This window comes from Acanthopagrus latus, chromosome 22 (genome assembly GCF_904848185.1).
Source record: "Acanthopagrus latus isolate v.2019 chromosome 22, fAcaLat1.1, whole genome shotgun sequence".
Lineage (NCBI taxonomy): Eukaryota > Metazoa > Chordata > Actinopteri > Spariformes > Sparidae > Acanthopagrus > Acanthopagrus latus.
In genome coordinates, this window is record NC_051060.1 from 6,379,981 (window position 1) to 6,401,869 (window position 21,889).

General features: G+C 41.5%; 2 protein-coding genes and 1 non-coding gene across 5 annotated transcripts in view; 1 reads left to right on the forward strand and 2 right to left on the reverse strand.

Moving 5' to 3' along the window:
- Nucleotides 1–21,889, forward strand: part of vash2 (vasohibin 2) — a 34,450-nt gene continuing 12,561 nt past the window's right edge. For 2 of the 3 annotated variants that reach the window (XR_005072658.1, XM_037087303.1), the window contains exons 1-8: nt 88–780; nt 1,810–2,237; nt 10,072–10,160; nt 10,305–10,361; nt 11,950–12,024; nt 17,884–18,121; nt 18,235–18,378; nt 21,765–21,883. Coding sequence is in view for 2 of the 3 variants with exons in the window: in XM_037087303.1 (XP_036943198.1) it covers nt 1,917–2,237; nt 10,072–10,160; nt 10,305–10,361; nt 11,950–12,024; nt 17,884–18,121; nt 18,235–18,378; nt 21,765–21,883 (1,043 nt within the window). In the remaining variant the exon portion in view is untranslated. Of the gene's footprint in view, nt 781–1,809; nt 2,238–10,071; nt 10,161–10,304; nt 10,362–11,949; nt 12,025–17,883; nt 18,122–18,234; nt 18,379–21,764; nt 21,884–21,889 lie in introns of all 3 variants that reach the window. The other variant, XM_037087304.1, reaches the window with a different exon arrangement.
- Nucleotides 13,798–13,870, reverse strand: trnat-ugu. Its single transcript has one exon. It is a non-coding gene; the product is annotated as a tRNA-Thr (tRNA).
- Nucleotides 19,664–21,889, reverse strand: part of angel2 (angel homolog 2 (Drosophila)) — a 28,544-nt gene continuing 26,318 nt past the window's right edge. Inside the window, exon 9 of the mRNA XM_037087295.1 lies at nt 19,664–20,861. Coding sequence (XP_036943190.1) covers nt 20,842–20,861 — 20 coding nt within the window. The 3' untranslated portion in view covers nt 19,664–20,841. The remainder of the gene's footprint in view (nt 20,862–21,889) is intronic.

Genomic DNA, 21,889 nt, shown 5'->3' on the forward strand with positions numbered 1-21,889 from the left:
CTAGCCCGCCTCTCTTTGTTGACTCGACCAATCAGAAGCCGGCGATGGTTGGTGGCTACCGGGGATACGTGCAACTGAGTGATACAGGAGGACAGAAGGTAGCTAGTAGGACCGTTTATCCCTAATGATTTCATCATGTAAGGGATTGAAGGAGCGTTCTTTATCAACATGAAGCCGGATTTTCTGGGAAGATAGTCGATACCGAGGCGCCTTGCAGGCTGCTAACGGGGAGGAATGCGCAGAATAGGTCATTTTATCGGACTGGGCTGGTGGGAGGCAACGGCCCCCGCAGTGTAGTGAGAGTGCTAGTGTCAGCTAGCTAGCATAACAGAGGGACTTCCGGATGGCCTTTTCAAAATAAAAAAAAAGCCGCGGCGAGAGCAGGATGCGTTCCGTCGAAATTTCTGATACATTGCATTTACTGACACAGTTGAGACTCCCACAGACGACGAAGTAATGGATTTATGAGTACGCTCCAATGATTCGCAGCGCCTTATTCGTCATAAACGCAAGATCGACAAAAGTACTGCTTTTATTTTAGTGGGATCTTCCGCATCCCCAGCCCAGCGGTCGTTAGCCCACTTGCCACCTTGACACATACGAACCGGGGTGAAGTTACAAAGCCTCGAACCAAAACAAGACTCTGCAGCCTGTGGTGGACAACGACGCCTTGTTATGAATGGGACCTACCTCGTCTCGGCGTGTGGTTTTCGAGTCAGATGCCTTTTTAACCGTAGCACCCGTTGTTCATCTGAAATCGGAGCCCCGGTGGAAAATACGGTACGGTTGTGATAGTAACTGTTGGGATATTTCAGTGGTTGCTCTCACAAAAATCTTTAACATCGATAGAAACTTGTGTCTGTCTGGTACTGACCACTGAGTTTTGGAGACCTTTTTAAAGTTGTGTTTTTAATTTCGTTTATGCTGTCAGTGCTGCATAGTTTTTCAAATAAAACAGCATGTGCTTTCTACATATGGGGTAGCTACATTTTTAAAGTGGCATTATGTAGTTTTTGACTCACCTGTTCCTTTACTGAATAAACAAGCTGTTCTCAGAGAAAAATAAGGTCCCTAGAACACTGCTGGTAGTGTCTGCCACATATAAACAAAGTAAAACAGTATGAAATTGTGTTGTCCTTTAGTTTGTGTATTCAGAAATCACTTTCTCTTCTGATTAAAATTCCTTCACACAAAACTACGTAATGTACCTGTAAGTCTTTTGGCATCACTGAAAGTCCTGAAATCGTTTATTTTGTCATAATCTCTTTAAACCTTATCCGGTAAGCTGGTTATTTGGCTTCTTGTGTGATACTCATTGTTGATTAAATCATGTATTTAATAGGATTTTGCCTAACACTTAATCTTCGGTTTGTTTTGGGGGGTCATCTTGGAAAAAAAATGATTTCTCCACGCAACATTTAGATTTTGCTGACAAGTACATGCTGTTTGCATTTATTGAATTTCTATGAAAGAAATCAATCGTGGTTGTGTGATGCCACACTTAGAGGGCTTCCTCTTCCCTATAGGGATTTGTTGTTGTGTTGTCAAGGCTTCATACTCTGCTGTAGCACCATCGTTCCTCTTCTAAAATAGGAAAGCCGCAGATCCTTTTTGGGTGCACCTCCTCGGCTGGAAGCACCTTATGTTTAAAACGAATTGTACCTTTATGGAAACATATTAAAGCACTTTTTTGTCTTTTTTTTTTTTTTTTTTTTTTAAAAACATACTTTACTGCATCAAGCCTGATTTGAGAAGTCAGAATGTGTTCTGGTATGGATGAAGATTTTGTTTTGTTTTTTTCCCTGCCAGGTTTGCCCTTTAAGATCAACATGTACTGTCCGACACTGACAAACAAGGAGAAGCTCTTGTAGCCGGAGGAGGATTGCCTGCCCTAACTTTTCCTCCTCCTGGGATCAATGACGGGACCCAACTCCCCAAGCCGGGCCGGCACCTCCCCAGCCAAGCTGAGCAGGCATGGCCGGTCCAAAAGCACCAGCTCACACTGCCTCCTCCGCTGCAGCACCCAGGAGGATTCCTCCGCCTCTCCCCCAAACAACAGCTCCAGGTCCCCCGGGGATGAAGAGGAGAAGGATGGAGGGGTTCTTTTCTACGTTAACAGGACTGGTTTTCCCATCGAGAGTGCTACCTGGGAGAGGATGTGGTCCCACGTGGCTGCTGTGCACCCAGAGGGCCAGGAGATGGTGGACAGGATACGAAATGCTGCGTATCTGCCCAAGGTAAGGCATCTATGATTGATTCATTAACTCTGGGTGTTTGAAGTTTTCAAAAAAAGCACTTAATGAAAAATGATTTGAACTGAATTTGAGCTTTGAATTAATTGAATCAACCAAATCCCTACCAGTAATAATGCTAAAATGTCTTCAGTACTGGTTGAATTTAAGTCAGGAAAAGTCAACAAAACTGGACGTGGGAGGTGTTGACCGCAGCAGTATGATTGACGTTGATGGAAACACATTTATCTTGCCGGACCCTTTCTGAAGGATTTCCCTCTGAGGCTACTCTATGGCTGCTGCATTATGAGGGAATGTGAAGTTCTCTGCATTCTTTAGCGTTGTAGTAACCCTGTTATACTCTGATGTGACAAGACAGAATGGATGAGTTTGACAGCTGTATGCTGACTGAAGAGTAGGTACTGGCTATATGATGGGACCAGCTTTTAGTGTGTGTGAGATGGGTGATCAGTATACACTTGCAGCTGTGTGTACATGGAATCTAATATCCCACCAGTAGTCAGAATAGACACCCAATCAGAATAAATATGCCTCATTTAAACACCTCAGACTGGTCTGATCTGGCCTGATCTGAATGAATTTTCAATCAAATGCAGAGGGGTGGTGTAATCCTTTGATATTCCAGTTACGGTAATAGAAAAGTATTCACCGTTGTCAGCCGTTTTGACAATCGATCAGTCGGTCTAAGTAATTCTTTGAGAATAAACTGTTACATTTCATATATTAAACAACAAATCCATTTATGGAGAATAATAATCATGGATGATCAACATTAAAAGTAACTGTCTGTGGATTATCTTTAGTCTATAAAATGGCAGATAATAGTTTTTTAGTTTATCTTTACCCCACATATTAATTTTGAAAAGAGAAAAAAATAGAGGAAAGCAGCAAAATCACTGCAAAAAACGGGTCCAACAATGAGTTAATCAAATTACTAATCATTGCACTTCTAGACTGATTTTTTTCAGAAATAGAAATATTCTATAATTATTATATTCTTAATAAGCATGTGTACCTGCAAACAAACCAAATCTGACAATACTGCTACAACGTCAAAATGTTCTCTTTGTTTCCTGGTGCGCGTACTGTTCCAGCATCAGTGTACGGCTTTAAAATGTCTCCTAGTCTGTGTCAGGGATAATAGCTGTCTGCGGAGAAGTGTGTGGGTGTGTGTGTTCACAGTTTCATGGCCTAGGTGTTAATGTCAACCTGTCTTTACACTCTGTTTCACGAATACACTCTCACACTCAGGTGCACACTCATACTCACACACACAGATGCATCACATTACCATGACAACAAGTGTGCTAAATTGAAGAGCCGCGCCTGTCAACTGCTTTTTGGATTTTCCCAGTGTGCGTGTCACTGTGACTCCTGACTCACACGCATGCCAAATGCACATCACATTCTACACATTACATCATAACAATTCGGCTGCAAAAAAAAAAAAAAAAAAAAAAAAAATACTGAATGTGTGCTTCCTGAGAAACATTCAGGAACTGAAACGACACGAACAGGTCAGAGAGGGACTGAAAATTCATGTTTCACATCAAAAACAAAACCCCAATTGCATTAAATCCCCATCCTGTGACGTGTCCTTGAGTAAGGCATCAAAACCCAAACAGCTCCAGGGCTGTGCTGCAGTTGTTCAGCTGATCCTGAAGTCTGGCTGCCTTGTTGGAAATTTCAATGCAACAAACAAAGAATGATCTGTTTTGAATAAGAATCTTCTGCATATCATTTACAACGTCTTTAGTTTTACATAACAAACGAAAGAACTTTAACAAACTAATATCTGAGGCTTATTACGTCACCACAGTAAACATTCACAACAACATAATCACCACATTATCCCGATTGATAATCACAGAATTGTTGAAGTGAATTAAGTGATAAAACACTAAACATTTGCCTTTTCCAGCTTCTTGAACGTGAGTAGCTGCAGCTTTTCTCTCTGTCATATTGTTGTAAATGGATAACCTCAAAGGGTCAAATCAAGCAAACAGCATAAATTCAGCATATATAATTATCTATAACTTACACATATCTGTAAAAAGTAATAACAACAGTAGTAATACCAACAACAGCACCCAAAGCAATTGTATTCCTTATCGACTGAGTAAGCATTGTTTGTGTTGAGCGACTGGTTCTTCTGGGTGGCAGAAATGGCGTCCCCACTCACATGATACACATCTTTGTGTGCAGCCGCTGAGGCCTCTCAGCCCAGATTTTTCTCATAGTTTTCCCGTCAGTAATTTGGATGAATGCTTGTTGTGTTTCAGGCTGTGGAGGGAAGCTGCTTGTTGTATATCTCAACTAATTGGCCATGTGGTCATTAATGACCTGGCTGGCTGACAGTGCCAAATCCCTTACTGTTGCTCTGGACAGAAGGACGGCAGGAGGACACGCACACACGCGATCACAGACACTCGTCTGTTTTGTTTTGGTCATACAATATAACTTTTTCAGATTGAAAGTATCAGTTGCTTATGAATATCATTATACAGTTTCAGCCAACTGTAACTGTGAAGCTTCTCGGGAAAAAAATACAATATGTTACTGTAGGAGTGTGAAAATAGTGCCAACCACTTGATAAAATGCAGCCTCTACTTAGGAATAATCAGAAGGCAAAATACCACTAATAATTATTAACTCAGGCTGCAACTAACAATTATTTACAGTATTTGTTAATTTGCTAATTCTTTGTTAATCTGCCAGTAGTTTTCATTTGTAATGGTTCGGTTTACAAAAAAGTGTGAAAAATGCTCATCAACAGAGCACAAAGTGATTCCAAATATGGTCCTTTTTCCAGCCAACAGTCCAATACCTGAAGCATCAGTTTGTTAACGTTCAGTATTGTGTATTGTTGATATGTAACATGACTCTGGAGTGTGTGTGTGTGTATGAGTGTGTAAGGTGTGAAAGCAGATGGTTACTAACGATACAGTTGCTGATACATTGACTCAGAAAAGCAATAACTTTGCTAGTGGGACAAATGGTCTGATCTAAGAAAGAATGCCAGAATGTTCAATTAACCTTTATTTATTATTGAGACACTGAGATTGAGACATTTATTCCAGCTGCCATGTGTAATATTTGATAAATATTGAAATATATGAGCAATTTATAAAGTTTCCCCAAACTAAAGAGACTAAACTAGTATTTTACTACTATTTTACATTGTTAGCTGTGTCGGGTTTGGGTAGGGAAAGAGATGGTTTGCTGAGGGATACGCAGAAGGTAAACACTGTAGTATCCTGTTGGTCTCTTAACTTCAGGTAGACTGAACACAGCATGTGTCTTTGTTATTGTCAGTGACCAGAGTCCATGCTGCCAGTCTCCATGCCCTCATTAACAGAATTGAAGTCTTGGCACAACAACCAAATCCCTCTAATACAATCTGGGTTGTGGATAATCTGGATACCAACTGGACCAGCAAAGGAAACAAAACAGTAACCAAAGTCATCTGAGCAAAGAACTCTTTCAAAGCAGAGCTAGAAAAACAAATCACTCAATTCAAAGTATGTATTAATATCTAAAATACATATTTAGTAGAAATGAGTCACAAACCAACACTAGAGTCCCTTTTGACATCATTATTCACTTTTCCATTCTTTCCGAGGCTTTCTCTTTTCAATTGTTGACTGTTTTAATTTGAAATAAAACATGAAGCGGGTGCATGGTCACTGGACAAGAGCAGGAACTACAACTATCTGTACAGTAGATGTTGTCACCAAAGAAGTAGGACAACAGTTGTTTTCCACTTCTATAATCCGTCATAGTTCCATTTTTCTGAAGTCAAATGTTTTTGTTCATGCTGTGACAATAGGATTTTATTTTGGAGGGCATTAACAGATTACATGTGAACTGGACATTTTTAGCATTTGCAGCAGGAGAGCTGACTCAACAACATAGAGCAAAGAAAACTATTAATCTTCTGTCTGCAGAGGCTTGTGTGAATTCGCCCAATACAGGACACTAATGGCATGTTTTGGACTGGACGTGGATATGTATGGATCCCTGCCAGCATGGATTAGTTAAGACAGATGTGCTCTGAGGCAAAGAATTACAGCCTACAGCAGTAATCTTCAAGGTGTCGTGTAGTGTGATTACTGTAGCGCTGCAGCACAAGCCACAGCTGTCAGCACTGAAGCAGTATAAGTTCTTGGGAAAGGGCTGTCATCACTTTCTATACAACCACATTAAAAGAACGCTGGCAAGAAACGGGATGCCTCGTGTCGAAACTTTGCTTAATAATTTGTGTCTCAGCTGTCTGTCCTGCCAAACACAAAACACAGACACGCCCACGCTCACACACAGTAAGGCACTCCTCGGGATGTCCCACTCTAAAACCACCCTGACAGCGTGAAATACGATCTTTCTCTCTCTCTCTCTCTCTCTCTCTCTCTCTCCATCTTCAGCTCAGCTCAGTTGTTTGCTCACACACATGGAACAAATACTACAGGAGGATAGCTAATAGATATCACCATTAACCTTCCCCAGTTGATAACCTGCATGTTGACAATTATTTTTTGTATTACGAGTTTCCTCAAAAGCATGTTTAAATATGCAAAATACACATTTACTTATCAAAATGTAATTTGCGTACATATCCAGAGGACAAATACAACCATTGGATAAAGGCGGGTTCAAAGACCTTGCTTCATTTTAGGACACAGCAGACTCTTGTGTCCAAAGCGACTTACACTAGTTCATACATACATTCATATACTGATGGCGGTGGCTGCCATGTAAGGTGCTGACCAGCACATCAAGAGCAGTTTGGGGTTCAGTATGTTGCCCAGGGACACTTTGACATGCACACCAAGGGAATTGAACCGGCAACCGTCCAATAACAAGACACTGGCCCTACCCCTGAGCCACAGCCGCCCCGTTTTGATGACATATTAGAGTCAAATGTTAAAGACTTCTGTAGCATATAGATAGGAAGGAAATTGTAAAATTTGGTGCTGCTGAAGTGGAGATTTCTGACTTGTTGTTTTTTTTGTTTTTTTTCTCTCTTTCTCCAACTTCCTTCTGCTCCCCTTCCCCCATTTCCTCCCAACGCTTCAAAATTCAAACGCCATGAAGGTCATAGCCGATATTACAAGGTCTCTCTCTGCTCTGTCTTTTTGTGTCTCTGTCTCTGGTTACAGTCCCTCTGGTTTTTGTCTCTGCTGATGGCTGGCTCAGGTTGCCAGTCTGGCTGTGGAGTAGAGGGCCAGTGGGAGTGAAAACACACAGCTGGGGGAAAAAAAGTGATGAGGAGGGAGGACTGAAAGGAAGATAGAGAAGGAAGTGGTATGACAGGGACTTGAGATGACTAGGAGAGGGAAAGAGACAGGGTAGAGGAGGAAGACAGAAAGGATAGTAGAAGAAAACAGAAGAGGGAGGGAGAAAACAGGAAGAGAGGCAGAGACAGATTAAATACCAGTTTAAACTGGGAGCGTGAAGTTAGGAGAGGAGGAGTGGCTCATCAGCCATACTTTGTGTTGTCAGTATAACACACTCTTCACTGTTTGCTGATGGGCCAATTACCTAATTTACATATTGTGTTTTAGCTTCCGTTTCCTCTCTAAGTTCACACAGTTTTAATAGAAAAGACTGTGACAGCTGTAACTGACCTAGCTTCCATAGCATTTCAGGCTACATCAAATTTCATGAGGCGATGGGCTGACTTTCCACCAGAGCTGCTGTCAACAGTTTGTGGGTAGGTGGACAGTGAAAACGCAGTTTACATTAAACGTGTCATAAACAGTAACACATTTGTCATGCTGTGTCTCCTTTTAGAAGTTGCCCTGGTTGTAAATATTTTGCAAAATGTGAATCTGAGCCACAGCTGATACAGCATGCATAAAGGTCCCTGACTAGCGCAAGGACACACTAATAGTCTGTGATGACTGTATGTATAACTTAATCTTTCTGCATTGAAAAATCAAGCTTTTTCCTATGGAAGTTCTGCGCTGAATGCAGCAGAGAGATGGCAGCTCAGACTAGCAATCCTCAGTAGTGGAGAGACGAGAGGAGACGATGATAAAAGCGAGGGATCACCAGTCATCTCACTCCTGACCCAGCAGAAAGCAGCTTTAGAGAGGGAGTGTGTGTGTGTGTGTGTGTGTGTGTGTGTGTGTGTGTGTGTGTGTGTGTGTGTGTGTGTGTGTGTGTGTGTGTGTGTGTGTGTGTGTGTGTGTGTGTCAGCTGATGCTGTATTACGCCTTAGAGAGGATTTCACTACATGGGCGATTATGTGCCAGTAAAACCTGCTATTTACTGATTTTGGCTGGCTGGCAGACTGGTTTATGGACTGAACGACAGTTGACGGGCCTGATTACTAGAAGAGTGACCAGTTAAATGATTCTTGTATTGTCCGAGTCTGACTGTGTAATATTCTCTTAAAACCCATGAGATGTTAATGTCCTTGGTAGCCATTACAAGCTCATATTGTGCATGTTTGCATGTGTCTGAGGCAATATATCAATATTACATCCTCAACCAAAATAAACATTGTATCAGAGCCTCCATTTTGCCCTGTTGTCTTCCACCTCTGCTCTCTCTTTCTGCTGTAAATAAACAGTGTAGCTGAAACCCACAGGAAATGATGGGGGCTGCTGTTATAGTTCACCCTTCCTTCATACACACACACATACACACACACACACAGGCTGCCTGTGTGTCAGAGGAAGTGTCGGTTTGTGTTTCGATCTGACTCACTCTTTGCCGGTGTGGTCACGTCCTTTTCATGAAGCCACATCTGTGACCTAGGTTTCCTCTCTGAAATGGGTCTTGTTGAGGTGAAGCACCATGGCGGTTTTCACTACTCACAGTGTGGGTGCCTGTTAGCACAGTGAACCACACATAACTTCCACATTCTGGGTTAAAGAGTGGCTTTTGTTATGTGTCATTCATCTCTCTTATATTATTTCCTGTGGCTACACACTGTCCGCCGCCTAATGCAGATTAAACACACAGTGTTTGTTTGTCTTTTTTCGCAAATAATGCTATAAGAAAAAAAAAAGAAAAAAAACTAGTGCTGTCCCAAATACTCTTCCAGGGGGCTTTGAAGCTTCAGTGAGAATTAACCATGAACATTCAGAGCTTTAACAGGAAGTAGGGGCAGGACAGCGCTGCTATCATCCTCAAACCTGTGGTCATTATTTAGTTATTTACTATGATATTATTGCAGTTATGAGTGGAATTTGGAAAGGAAGAGACACATCAGTCCCTGTCAAGATGAGCGAGTATTGAGCAGTTGCAAGTGTGGCAGGAGGGTCAACAGGCTTTTCTACATTTCTGTGGATATACACATTGAATACTGCAAGAAACTGGTCTCCTGTCTCGCTCTCGTGTAATTAAAGAGAGTGTATTTTTCTGTGTCACAACCAAGACTGAGGTTTTCATTCTGTTTCCATTTCACTCTAGTAGTAGTGAAAATGAAGCTGTTTTTGGAGCGTTCCACAACTTTTCTAGTCTTTTGTTGCCCCTGTCCCAGCTCTTTGGAAACATGTCGCTGCCATCAAATTCAGAATGAGCATATATTCGCAAACCCTGTAAACACTGAATTAATCACGCTTTGTTTCATGTATGTTGTACACAGCATTTCCAACTCCACTGTTGTGGTTGATTTGTGTATCCGGTGTTCTTTTATTCCAGCAGTCGTGGAACATCAGTGAGATGCAGTCAGTACGAGCTGTAAAGAGTCACAGGACATTTGGAAGGCAGATTTTTCAAGATGATGGGAGCTCTGAACATTACCACATGTCGACTTGCTAGAAATAATGTGTACAAATCTCTCTCTCTCTCTTTCTCTCTCTCTCTTCAGCATGCTGTTCCCTCGGTCCCAAACTTCAAACCGTCCATGTCAGTCCCAGACTGGTTGGTGGCCGTCCAGAACTACATGAAGGCTCTGCAGTATCCTTTAACACAAACACGCAGCAACATGAGAACAGCTGTCATTATGAGTGCTACACCTGGCACTAACACTTACTTCAGGAGCGCTGAACAACAATGAAAACGCCACTGTTATGATGCTGTTGTCCCTGACGTTCCGCTCAGATACAACCACACAGGAACTCAATTCTTTGAAATCAAGAAGAGCCGTCCACTGTGCGGGTAAGTGGATTCAGCTTTGAAAATCGCACATGCAGTGTAATAAGATCAACAAAACAGTCCACCTATCAGAATCGGATCGTAAACCTCTTTTTGATTACTTTCATTAATTAGCATAAACATGTTTTACACATCCAGAAATGTTTTCCTAGTTGGACTTTGTTTAATGAACCAAAAAGAAAGCAGTGTCTGTCAGTAGTGAGTAAAAGCCATATTCTCTTACTGCATTTAAGGGCTCTATAAATACATTCATTTACTAACAATGGCAACAAATCATTGGGCCATTGCAGAGGGGAGGTTACAGTAAACCATGTGAAAGCTTTAATCAAATCTGTCGCCTAAATATAGTAATCTGGTGTTAAGTGGATATACTGATTAAAGAAAGATTCTAATCATCTGACGAAAACTTAATCAAAACAAAGGTACAACCTCTTCTGCTTTTCATCTTGATTAGATAAACAGTCATATTTGTACTGTTGTATTTGTTGTCAGTAATGGCAGCTAATAAGCTTGTTTGATTGAGTAGTAGTCTGACTCACAGGACGTAGGCTGTTGGTGTAAAGCCTACAATTGTCCATCTGTTTCAGCCGGCATTCTCTTCCCCTTCCGCTCTCTGTTTTACCATTTTCAAAATCCCCGTCTCCATGACAAACAACTATAACAACCTCTAAGCTAGCAATTCATACGCTGAAAGTTGAAAATTGCCCTAACCCTGATCTGATCGCGAAACTAAACAGGCTCGCAGCTGTTGTGTCGCTGCCGAACAAGTTCCCCCTGACCTTTTATTTGCAGGGTCAGCATTACATCCGGTTTTTAGCGCTGCCAAAGACTACTGTGATTGGTTTGAAAATACAAACCAGAGTGTTTTTGTGCTGTATCAGGATGATGATTGGTGCAGCACAGACGCAGCTCTGTGGAGACGGCAAAATGGTATGGTGTTGACCACCAAGCCTGACCACCGACCTCCCTGCAGATAGTGGAAAAATAGCTGTGACCTCAGCTATAGTCATAGTGATAGTTGTTTGCTTTTGAAGGCTGGAACCAGCATGGTACATCAGTGTGTCTTCACGTGTGTGCTGCGTCAAATATTCTTTTAATTTGATCACTTCTATCTCACAGGTGAATATGGATATGAGTGAAGATGAATGTTGGGGAATAAAAAGACAAGACAATAAAAGACATGCACCACTGTAAAACAGAAAGAAATCTGAGATATACTTTCAACAAAAAAAAATGTAACAACCTAATGCTTTGAGGTAGTGTGACCTTCTTTGAAATCCTTGTGAATGAATCCCATGAATCTTTTTAAATGAATATTTTATCTCTGCCCCCCTTCTTTTTTTTTCTCCTCGTTTACCCTCATCCTTCTCTCACTGTTATCCCTTCATATCTTCATTTGTCCACCGCTCTTCTCTTCCTGTTCGTCTTCTCAACATTCTCTTGCCTCTCCTCCCTCCTACTGCTCTTCTTTCCCTTCGCCTGTCCTCTCCTCCTACTTCTTCACCTCCTCTTTCCTCTTCCTGCCTTCAAACTCGCTCATCCTTCCATCCTTCCTTCTTTTCATCTCCTCCTCATCTTCCTCCCCCTCCAGGTTAATGGAGACAGCAAGAGAGATGATCAGGGAGTCTTTGCCAATCAAATGTCTCGAAGCCGTCATCTTGGGAATGTATCCTTTCCACACACACACACACACACACACACACACAGCAGTGGGCCAAGAGGTTATTTTGTTATCTGTGGGTGAAATCAATGAGACATGTTGCTCTAATGTTCTAACACCCCTCCCCACCACCAGCACCCTTTCCAGCTCTTACTGAACCATGTTGCCTGGCAACAAGCCCTCTTCCGAGTTTAACCCCCAATCTCTCTCACACACATAAACACACTAAACACACACACGCGCACACACACACACACAAGCTTAGTATCATCTCACAGAGCTTAAATTTTAAAGCAGCAGTCTGTAGTTTTGCAACAGCTGAATTTCCAGTTTTGTTTAGTCTACACAGATCTGGTCAGGTGCATTGTGCAGAGAATGTATTTACTAACAAAAAAAACAATACATAGACAAAATAATCCAATCCATCAAAAAATTATCCCTTTTGGCATCACTATCTGCAAAGGCCCTACCCTCTGCCTGTGGGTTTTCTAGTAATGCTTCTGGGTGACAGCCTTTGGCTTGACAGGAGGGGACAACTTTGAATGTTGGGTTTACAAATCACACTCATTTTGCTGTTTAATATTAGAAGCTGTGAGTGATTAGTCATTTGATGGAAAATACTGTAGCTCTGGTTGGACTACAAAGACCCATTTTCTAAATCAGTGGTTGCATTTGATAATTATCTCTTACATGTTGAAGTGGGATACAAACATTACACTTTTCTCACTGAAAACGTTTTCCCTAGTTTTAATGATGGAGCTGCTTCCTCCCTGAAGTGCACACCGTGACTGTATGTTACGACATGTAAGTGTGTTGCATCACAACATGTTTGTTTCTAGTAACTAAAATGATTTACAGGTGATGAGGTCATTTAACTGCTGATGTCATTGTGAATCTTTCCGAATCAGGAAAGTGTTGGAATGAAGGATATAAAAATCTGTTAGCGGATGAATAATGAACAGGTTGATTCACTGAACTGTGGAAGAGTGGCGGACTCTGGAATAGATTTAAAAGGCTCAACACAACTAGTGTTAGTTTCAGGTGATTATACACTAATGACAATATAATTATGATTCCATTTCTGCCACTAGAGCCCCCAAATTCTGCACACTGATCCTTCAAATGAAACTAAAGTAAAGACAAAAAGAAAGTATTAACTGACTGATGCAAGTTTTCATTTGCTGACTAAATAACCCAAGATCAGAACTTACTCAAAATATAAATTCACTGAGATGTCTAACAGTTTAAGACTCATTGTAGTGTTCTCATTGGATTTGTACACCAATGAAAATCACAGTTTATCAGTCAAAGCAACCAAATACCTTTCTTATCAGCTTTGTAGTCTGAAGGTGAGCTCCTTGGTGCATTATCAAGGCATTTCCAACAGGATACTAAGCTCTGTCCACATTTAATCACCCACACCACAGGTTATAAAGGAGCCGAGGTGTGGTGCGAGGTGCAAACGTGTCAACACATAAGCACATTCTCTGTGTTTCTGTGGTCCATTTTCACATGTGCTAGTTTCAGTCTTGCTTTTCTCCAGGGCTGTCAGGGTGGCTGCTGACAGTGACTGTAATTGAGACTGGCTTTAGCCTCGAGATGAAAGGAGGAGAGAAACAGAAAAAGTGGCAAGGGCCTAAGAGAGGAGGGACACATGAGCCAGAGGGAGTGGATCTAAGAGCAGACAAGGCAATCTGTCATAGCAACAAGAACAGTGCGTGTTTGTTCAGTGTCACTTTTCACATGTCCCTGAGGTCAATCTGTACTGAAAAAGGAGGTAGGCCCCAGCGAGAATTGAACTCGCGACCCCTGGTTTACAAGACCAGTGCTCTAACCACTGAGCTATGAGGCCTTACCTACTATCACAGGTCAGCAGCCAATCTTTTAAATGTCATTAACAGAGGAGTACACACCCTGTTTACATACCTGCCATTGTCAAGACATGGCAATGCCAACCCCACCCACTGACTCTGTCAGTCACCTAATGACTGGCATCTGGCATCTCCAGTCAGTTCATGTGCAAAGACAAACATTAAAGTCATCTTGAAAGTTAGGACATTAAAGCAGCGCAGTCAGAGGGATGAATAGTGACCGTTGTTAGCTTGTGGCAGTAGGAGCTGTCTGTCCTCCCGTCTTTGTGTCCGACCTCTGCCGCTAGATCCTTTCCTTCACTGTTAGCAGTGATCTGAATTCTCTCCAGGATATTCCAGGTTTATCTTGGGCCACTCCATCTCCATGTGTGGGTTTGTGTCTCATTGTATTACCATCACTGACTAGAGTTTTGCTGAATAAGACGAGAGTACAAAGCAGCCTCAAGTTGAATAACAAACTTATTCCTAAAGAACTTTTCATAATAAAGTCACAAAATACCATATGTGGTTCCCTGAGGATTACGGCCATATGTGATTGCTAAAGATCTCTTTCCAAAACCGCCTAATTTGTTCCCGTTTAGCCTCACAAATGTTTTATGGCTTTTCCATTGGCACGTTTGGCCGTGTCGAGTCAAATCCAGATTCATGGTGAAACCATTGATTTGCGTGTCCATTACCAGTTTAAATGTGCCAAGTCGTGTGTATAATTCTTGTTAAGTTACTGCTGGTAAAAACCCAACTTGTCCTAATTTTCACCCAATTAGCAAGGCTTTGTTATCTGCTGTTCTTTAATAATATTATAATAGGAGCTGTCTCTCAAACCAGTCTTTGTGGCTCGTTCAGGTGCAGTCTTTTGGTCCAACAGAAGCAATGTGAGGCGACCCAGCCACTGGCCTTTGTCGCCACTAGTCCTTTAATGTTAATTTGGTATGTCTGTGTCTGTCTTATGGAAAAAAAAGGGGGAAACTTTCATTGTGAAGCGTTTATAGGAACTTAAATGGTATGACCACTTGTAACAAGCTAGATCAGCCCACTTGCTTTAGAACACAATGAACTTGACAAGAGCGTCACCAGGTAAAGACACATGGTGTAGCTGGTAGCCCTGTTGTAATGGAGATTACAACAGGGCTGACTGCCTGAGTCAAACCGAGACACGCCAAGCCAGCACACGTTATATTAGTGAAGTGCTGTAGTGAAGTCAGCGACTGATATTGTGCCAGTCTATGTCCAGTCTGAAGGGGTTGAGGTCAGGGCTCTGTGCAGGGCAGTCAACCTCTTTCATGCCAAGTTGGACAAAAACATTTGTCTGTGGACCTAGCATTGTGTGGGGGACACTGTCAGCTGAAAAACCAAAGCTGTTACTAAGGAAGCTATGAACCTGGGGTTCTCTTATGATGAGGATGAACAAAGCACATAAAAATACACCTTACATAAAGATGATTTTATGCCTTTTGCTGTGTTTTCTTATCTAGAATCTTGCCACTTTGAAATTGAGCGAGGAAGGGAATGTAGAGAGAAGCCCGACGAAGAGGCGGGGGAGGGTGGAGAGAGTGTTCAGAGACGGCGTAATAGAGATGGAAGAGGGGAGAGAAGTAGTGAATAAAGAGTGAATTTAAAAATCCATTGGATTAGTCGTTATTGTAGCCACAGATAATGTTTCTCACTAACCTTGCAAAAATAGACCAGTGGAATATAATATTCGAGGGATTTCATGCAGTGTAGGCGATGATTAAAGTCTGCTGTCAGGATGGAAGCAGAACTCCACTGTCACGTTTCAGCAGTTGACAGATACTTTGATATGATTATTGTTGTAACTACAGTTTCCAAGTAATTAAGTGTGTGTAAGGGACTAACGATGGCCGACGATTTTATCATAGTGGTTTCTATGGCAACCGAGAGAGAGCTCTTGTTAGCGGCAGCTCATGTCTTCCATCACAGGAAGTGTGTTTGTTTAATGAACCAATCATTAGAGAGGAACATCATGGTGTGCTATGTGTCTTCAGGCATAGTGTCTTTAGTGTCTTGGTGTTTCTATTATTATCTGTTTCTAACATCCAGAGTCAAACTTATCACCATAGCAAGGAAAGTAACCCTGTGTGTGTCTGTGTGTGTGTGTGTGTGTGTGTGTGTGCGTGTGTGTGTCTTTTTTTTTTTAGCTTTTTCAGTCCAATTCACCTCTTCTCAGTAGTGAAAATTACTTCACTTCTCATTGTTGCAAGAGGATTATGATGAGACTAAACCAGTGAAACTGCTCACGCAATTATTCTGAAATACCATGAAACAACAAGAAAACACATTAGTTGGATATATACCCATGTGATCTCCAACCTCTTACAGTAACATTTAGTCATTTACACTGCAGACACAATTAAAAACCAGTAGTGGCTCAGCGTGAAGGGCTGAGCTTTGTTGGTTTCTTTAGTTCAGGTCTGTGTTCTGCTGTAACACTGCAGGCTCCTCTACGGTATGAAGACACACACACACACAGTCATTGGTACGTGTGTGTGATCAGTGGTCTAGTTGTGTTGGTGTTCCTTTGTAAATATTTAATGAAAACACAGCAGTGCTGAGGTGACGGGCAGCCGCTTTGGCCAATGGCAGGCCTCCGTGGGACAGAACAGAGCAGATGGTGGGCTACTGGCCGTCAAAGACGCTGTCCAGATCTGTGAGGGTGTGTGTTTGTGTGTGTATGTGTGGTTACACAGCCTGCTACAGTTGGATCCCCGTCTGTGTTGAACTGTGCGGTCCACAGCATGAGAGCTGACTAAATATAGACCTTTTTTTTTTTTCATTTGGATTCACTGGCATGTTTTAAAAATTTCCATCATGAAGTGGACCGGTTTCTGTGAAACGAGCACAAACTGTGAAATCACAGAAAATGTTGTTTCCAACTTGTTTCCCCGCCACAGAAGTATCACTATCTCATTGAGCTGAGTGTTTCCATATGTCTGCATTATGTTTCTGTCACTCTGTTTTTAGTCAATCAACTGTCTTTTTCATTCTTTGAATGAAGTTTTACACAGTCTATGTTTTGTAGTCAATGATTTTGTCACTGTTAAAAGTCCTCCACATTGAGAAATTGGTGTCAGTCTGGGTTGTCTGAGTTTTGGGCATTGTGGAGCAGAAAGGAAAGGAGGAAAAGGGAGAAAGGAAAATAAGTTGGAAAAAGATGTGGAAATTATGTAGATGGAAAAGAGAAAGAGGAGAAAAGCGATAGGTCAAAGGTCAAAAGTAGCACATAATTACTCCATATCTCCCAGTGAGTCTTTCTAGGTTAACGGCACACACATCCTGAACATGTGTGTCATCACCTCCTGAGGCTTCTGTTGGTACCAGACAGCTCATCTATCCCTCCGTCTCTGTTTTTCTTGTTAGATAAGAGGGAACCACAACAATGAATCAGACAGATTCAGACAGGAGGAGCTGCACAAACACAAACTTTGGCAGTCACAGTCATTGTTTACCCCGTGGCATTTTCATAGTACTGGCCTTCTGAGATTCAGACTGAATCTGATTTCACATGACTTGAGCTGCTGTGCTGCCTCTGCTGTGACAAATCCAAACAAATACATTTTGACTCCCAGGTCTTTGCACTTCAGGGTTGCAAATGTGAAGCTCCAGTGGTTCGGTCAAAGTTAGTTCATCTAATAAATCCTTTCAAGTGTGAAATATTAAGTATTAATTAAGTATAACACTTCAGACCAACCCATTAATAACCCTCAAACGTTCAAACTAGTTACAGTTTAAATATTTTAGTGGTCATGTTTTCCCTCATCTTTTTCTTTGCTAAAAATGGCAGTGCCACTGATGTCAGGTCTGTCGATGCCATTCTTACTTCAGATTACTAACTTTGTAATGCAGTTAGGGAACATGTTTCTGTAACACCAAAAATCCAAATCGTCATCCTACAGTAAGTGGAGACGGAATTTCAGACTCTGCAAAATTATTGTAAAATCGGGTCCAGATCTTTCCTTAATTCCGCTGTGTTGACCAGCTACCTGACCAACGGGCTGACGTCACTTGAGCGTTTCCCCATCAGCTTTAAGACACAGTTTTCAGGCCACTGCTTCCACCACGTTGTGCTGGGTGTCTACTGCAACGGCCGCTACGGATCACTGGGTATGAGCCGTCGCCAGGACCTGATGGACAAACCACTGACCCACCGCACACTAGGAGAATTGGTGGCTGAATTCGAGAGCTCCTACAAGAGATACCAGCACACCCTGAAGAAGGTAAGAAGGGATGGAAAAGGGAGGAAGAGGAGGGTGGGCATGTGGTATGGAGGTAGGAAAAAAGGAGATGAATCACCGAGGGTGCGTTTGATTTCATTGCCTGTTTCTCATAGGTGAAGATTGGCCTGTATGTGCCTCACGACCCCCACGTCTTCCAGCCAATCGAGTGGAAGCATTTGGTGCTGAATGCTGCGCGACTGGGAGCTCAGGAGATGAGGAAGGAGCTGGAGAAACATGGCCGCGACATGAGGATGAAGGTACACACACATAGGCAAACACCATAGGGGTTTTATAATAGTTTTTGTTTTGATGCAGATTTTTGCATTTTAAAAAATATAAATTACACAGTTTTTACATGCTTCAGACCAGTTTTGTTAGATTTCTCAGAGTAAATGTGCAGCCTGAAGCAGAAGAAGAAAATTGGCACCAGGCAGCCAGAAACAGAAGAAAATAAAGACCGCACTCAAACCACAAAATAAAACAACCAGGATGGTAACAACCGAACAGTGTAGGGTGAAAATGGACTGTTTGGGATAAGTGGGACTGAAGTAAAACAGTTGTTAGTGGTACCACTAATGGAGCGGTAACTTGCCAAATTACAACATAAACATGTTATTGCATAGTTCCATACAAAAGACCAAAATGTCTCCCAGTACTGGATCAAGTGGGCCAAACATGACCTTTAAAAAACTGAAAAACATCAGTTTGAATAGAACCACACAATCATGATGTACACATGAAACAAACAATAACTACTACTGGTCACATTTATTAAATGTGCTGCATGTTGGTCAGGTCCACAACTTTTCACTGCAGTAAATTTTCTTCTCATTGGGATTCAAATCTTATTTGATTCACTCAACCAAGATGTATGGAAGCTCTGAGGGGCAAGTGAGGAAGTTGTTTTTCTGGTGATCCATTGTCAAAGTCTGATCTAAATAGTTTTTTTCTCCTGTGTTTATGACATGAAGTAATGACAGGTGGATAATAGAACATTTTGCCAGGATAATCTTTTTTTTCCTATCAGTCAAACTGAAAAAAAGTTGCTGTTTTTTTCAGGATTTCGTTTTTGATTGATTTATTATATCCCTTTTGAAATCAAGTGAAAACAAGTTTTTTTGTTTTGGTTTTTTTTAGGAGAATTTTCTTTTCATGGGTTAAACTGAGGACAAATGAATGTCCCATTTAGAAAATTGGGTAGAGGTCCACTTGCATCCACTAGAATTTTGTGGTCAAAATGAGGATTATAAAAATAAGCACTTGATAAGGGTGTTTTGAAAGTCTTGTTTTCACAATTGAAAAAAAGGAACTTAATGTCTGAAGAAACAAGATAATCCTAACAGAACTTTTCTCAAGTCATAAAAACAGGAGAGAAAAACAATTTATTTCAGAAGTTGAAAATCACCAGAAGAAACGGATACTTTACTTGCCCCTCAGAGCTTCCTTAAAGATGAATTGACCCAACACATGTATTTTACATCACCTTCAATGTTCTTAATGTTGATATAGTCATTTCTAACTCATAGCATTTGTCCAGACAGACTATGGGTTGAGGTTTGAACAGCAGCTTGTTTTGTGTTGTGATGATCATGAACTCGGCATCAGAAAAAAAACTAAACACAGAGACATCTTTTTCCTTTGAGACTGAACAAGGGAACACCTTTATTATATGTTTTCCGCGAGACAAGAGATGGATGTAGCTTACTTTGGGCTGAACATGGAATATGAACTGTCAGGAATGATTAAGGGCATGATGAGAAAGGAAGGAATGTGAGTGTGTGTCTGTTCGAGGAAGACTCACAGAAGTGGGTTTGTGTGAGGTTAAATGTTTTCTAAAGTCTTGGGGTTGTTTTTTTGTTGCTTTTTCCTGCAGCACATGCAGTTCCATGATGGCAGTGTGTGTGTGTGTGTGTGTGTGTGTGTGTGTGTGTGTGTGTGTGTGTGTGTGTGTGTGTGTGCTACATGTGACATGCTGATATGTGGGATGGTTGTACAGTGTATGTATGGACTGGACTGTACTGCATGTCAGCAAGATATGTAGGTCAGTGAGTGTGCAGCTGTCACACGATCACATGAAAACATAGACACACACATGCAGTCTGGTCAGCTGTGTAGTGGTTTGTGAGACTTAAGTGTAATCTCTGCTGTACCGCAGAGAATGTTTATTATAGACTAAAGAGTGTGTGTGTGTGTGTGTCTGTGCTTCTATCTTTATAAGGGCCTAGCTGACTGGAGGCCTCGACACTATGATCTTTTTGTTTGTTCCTCTCTTCTCCAAAGGGCTGTTTTGAGGTTTAAGGTTAACATTACTTTTATGTATGTGGGTATGGAATGCACTACAGTAGGTCACTGAGAATCTCACAAGTATAGACTCAAATTGTGTGTTTGTGGAGAACTCACAGCACTAGACTACTGCATCTAGGACTAGATGTGAAATTTCATGGTTTAATAAATCAAATGATTCAAGTCATATTAAAGCAGAAAACTAGAAAGAATGTAGGCCATGTGAGAGGTAGGAAACACACACACACACACACACACACACACACACACACACACACACACACACACACACACACACACACAGAGCCATATATCTATCAAACCCAGATGACCAACATGACCAGCTGTGGAATATAAGCCATTTCCTGACTTTTGCTTTTTCGGGGGGGAAGTTGCCATCTGTGTTCATCCTTCAGTTCTCTTCTCCTGCTGAGTTCTTAATGATAGCTTCGAATCGCTGTTAAAACACACACACACGCACAAAAGCTCATTTGTAGCTTTAAAGTGTTTTCTCTACAATCATGTGTCACAGCAGTTTTTTGAGATTGAAGGAGAATAAAATGTAACACACACACACACACAAACACACACGTGTATTCACAGTCGGATTGTTTTTTGTTTGTGGTCCCATCCATCATGGTTCCACTTTCTGCCCTGCAGCTGAGTAGCAGCAGTGGTTTTTGGGCTCATGTTAGCTGAGTATTATTTCTGTATAATGAAATGCCTGAAGGAGTTCAGTTGCACTTTGAGGGTGTAAAACCCAGCATGTGTCAATGGGTGAATGATTCCATTACTTTTGTTTTTCTTCTACCAATAAGAGCACTGACTCATCGACGTAGAGTGGAAATGATTAATTGACTGTCAATATAAACAATTCACTACCTCTTTGTGTTTTATATAATTGTATAGTGAGTATTTCTGGGGTTTGTACTACTGAACAGGTAAAATAAGTAATTGGAAGGTGACACTTTTTAATGTGTCAATCTGAAAAATAATTGACAGATTAATGGATAACTCGAGGGCAGAAAAACACAACAAAGCAAGCTGACAGACAGTGACCACAAATAACTGGCTTAAACAATTAAAAAGGTTGTGTCATGTTGGCTAACAGTTACATATTCAGCAGACACCGCAACGAAAGCATTCTTTTAAAGTCATGTTTTTGAGTGTGCTTAAACAACAAAATGAAGAGCTAAAAGAGGCTAAAAAAAGTTCAGTGGAGCTACATAGTGGATGTTCATGGATATTTGTGTTGGTCAATATCAATATGAGAACTATTGAGAAATATGCTGTAAAGTATAAATGATCACAGAATTGGTGATATTGACTGTTGTTGCTTTGTGTGATTTTCTTTCATCAGATCCTTAAATCATCCAGCGCTCAGTCACCAATCAAGGAGCGGAGCCGGGGGAAATCCTTATCGCCACGGCGACGGCAAACCAGTCCCCAGCGACGATTCCCACACCGCAGAGACAAATCGTGAGT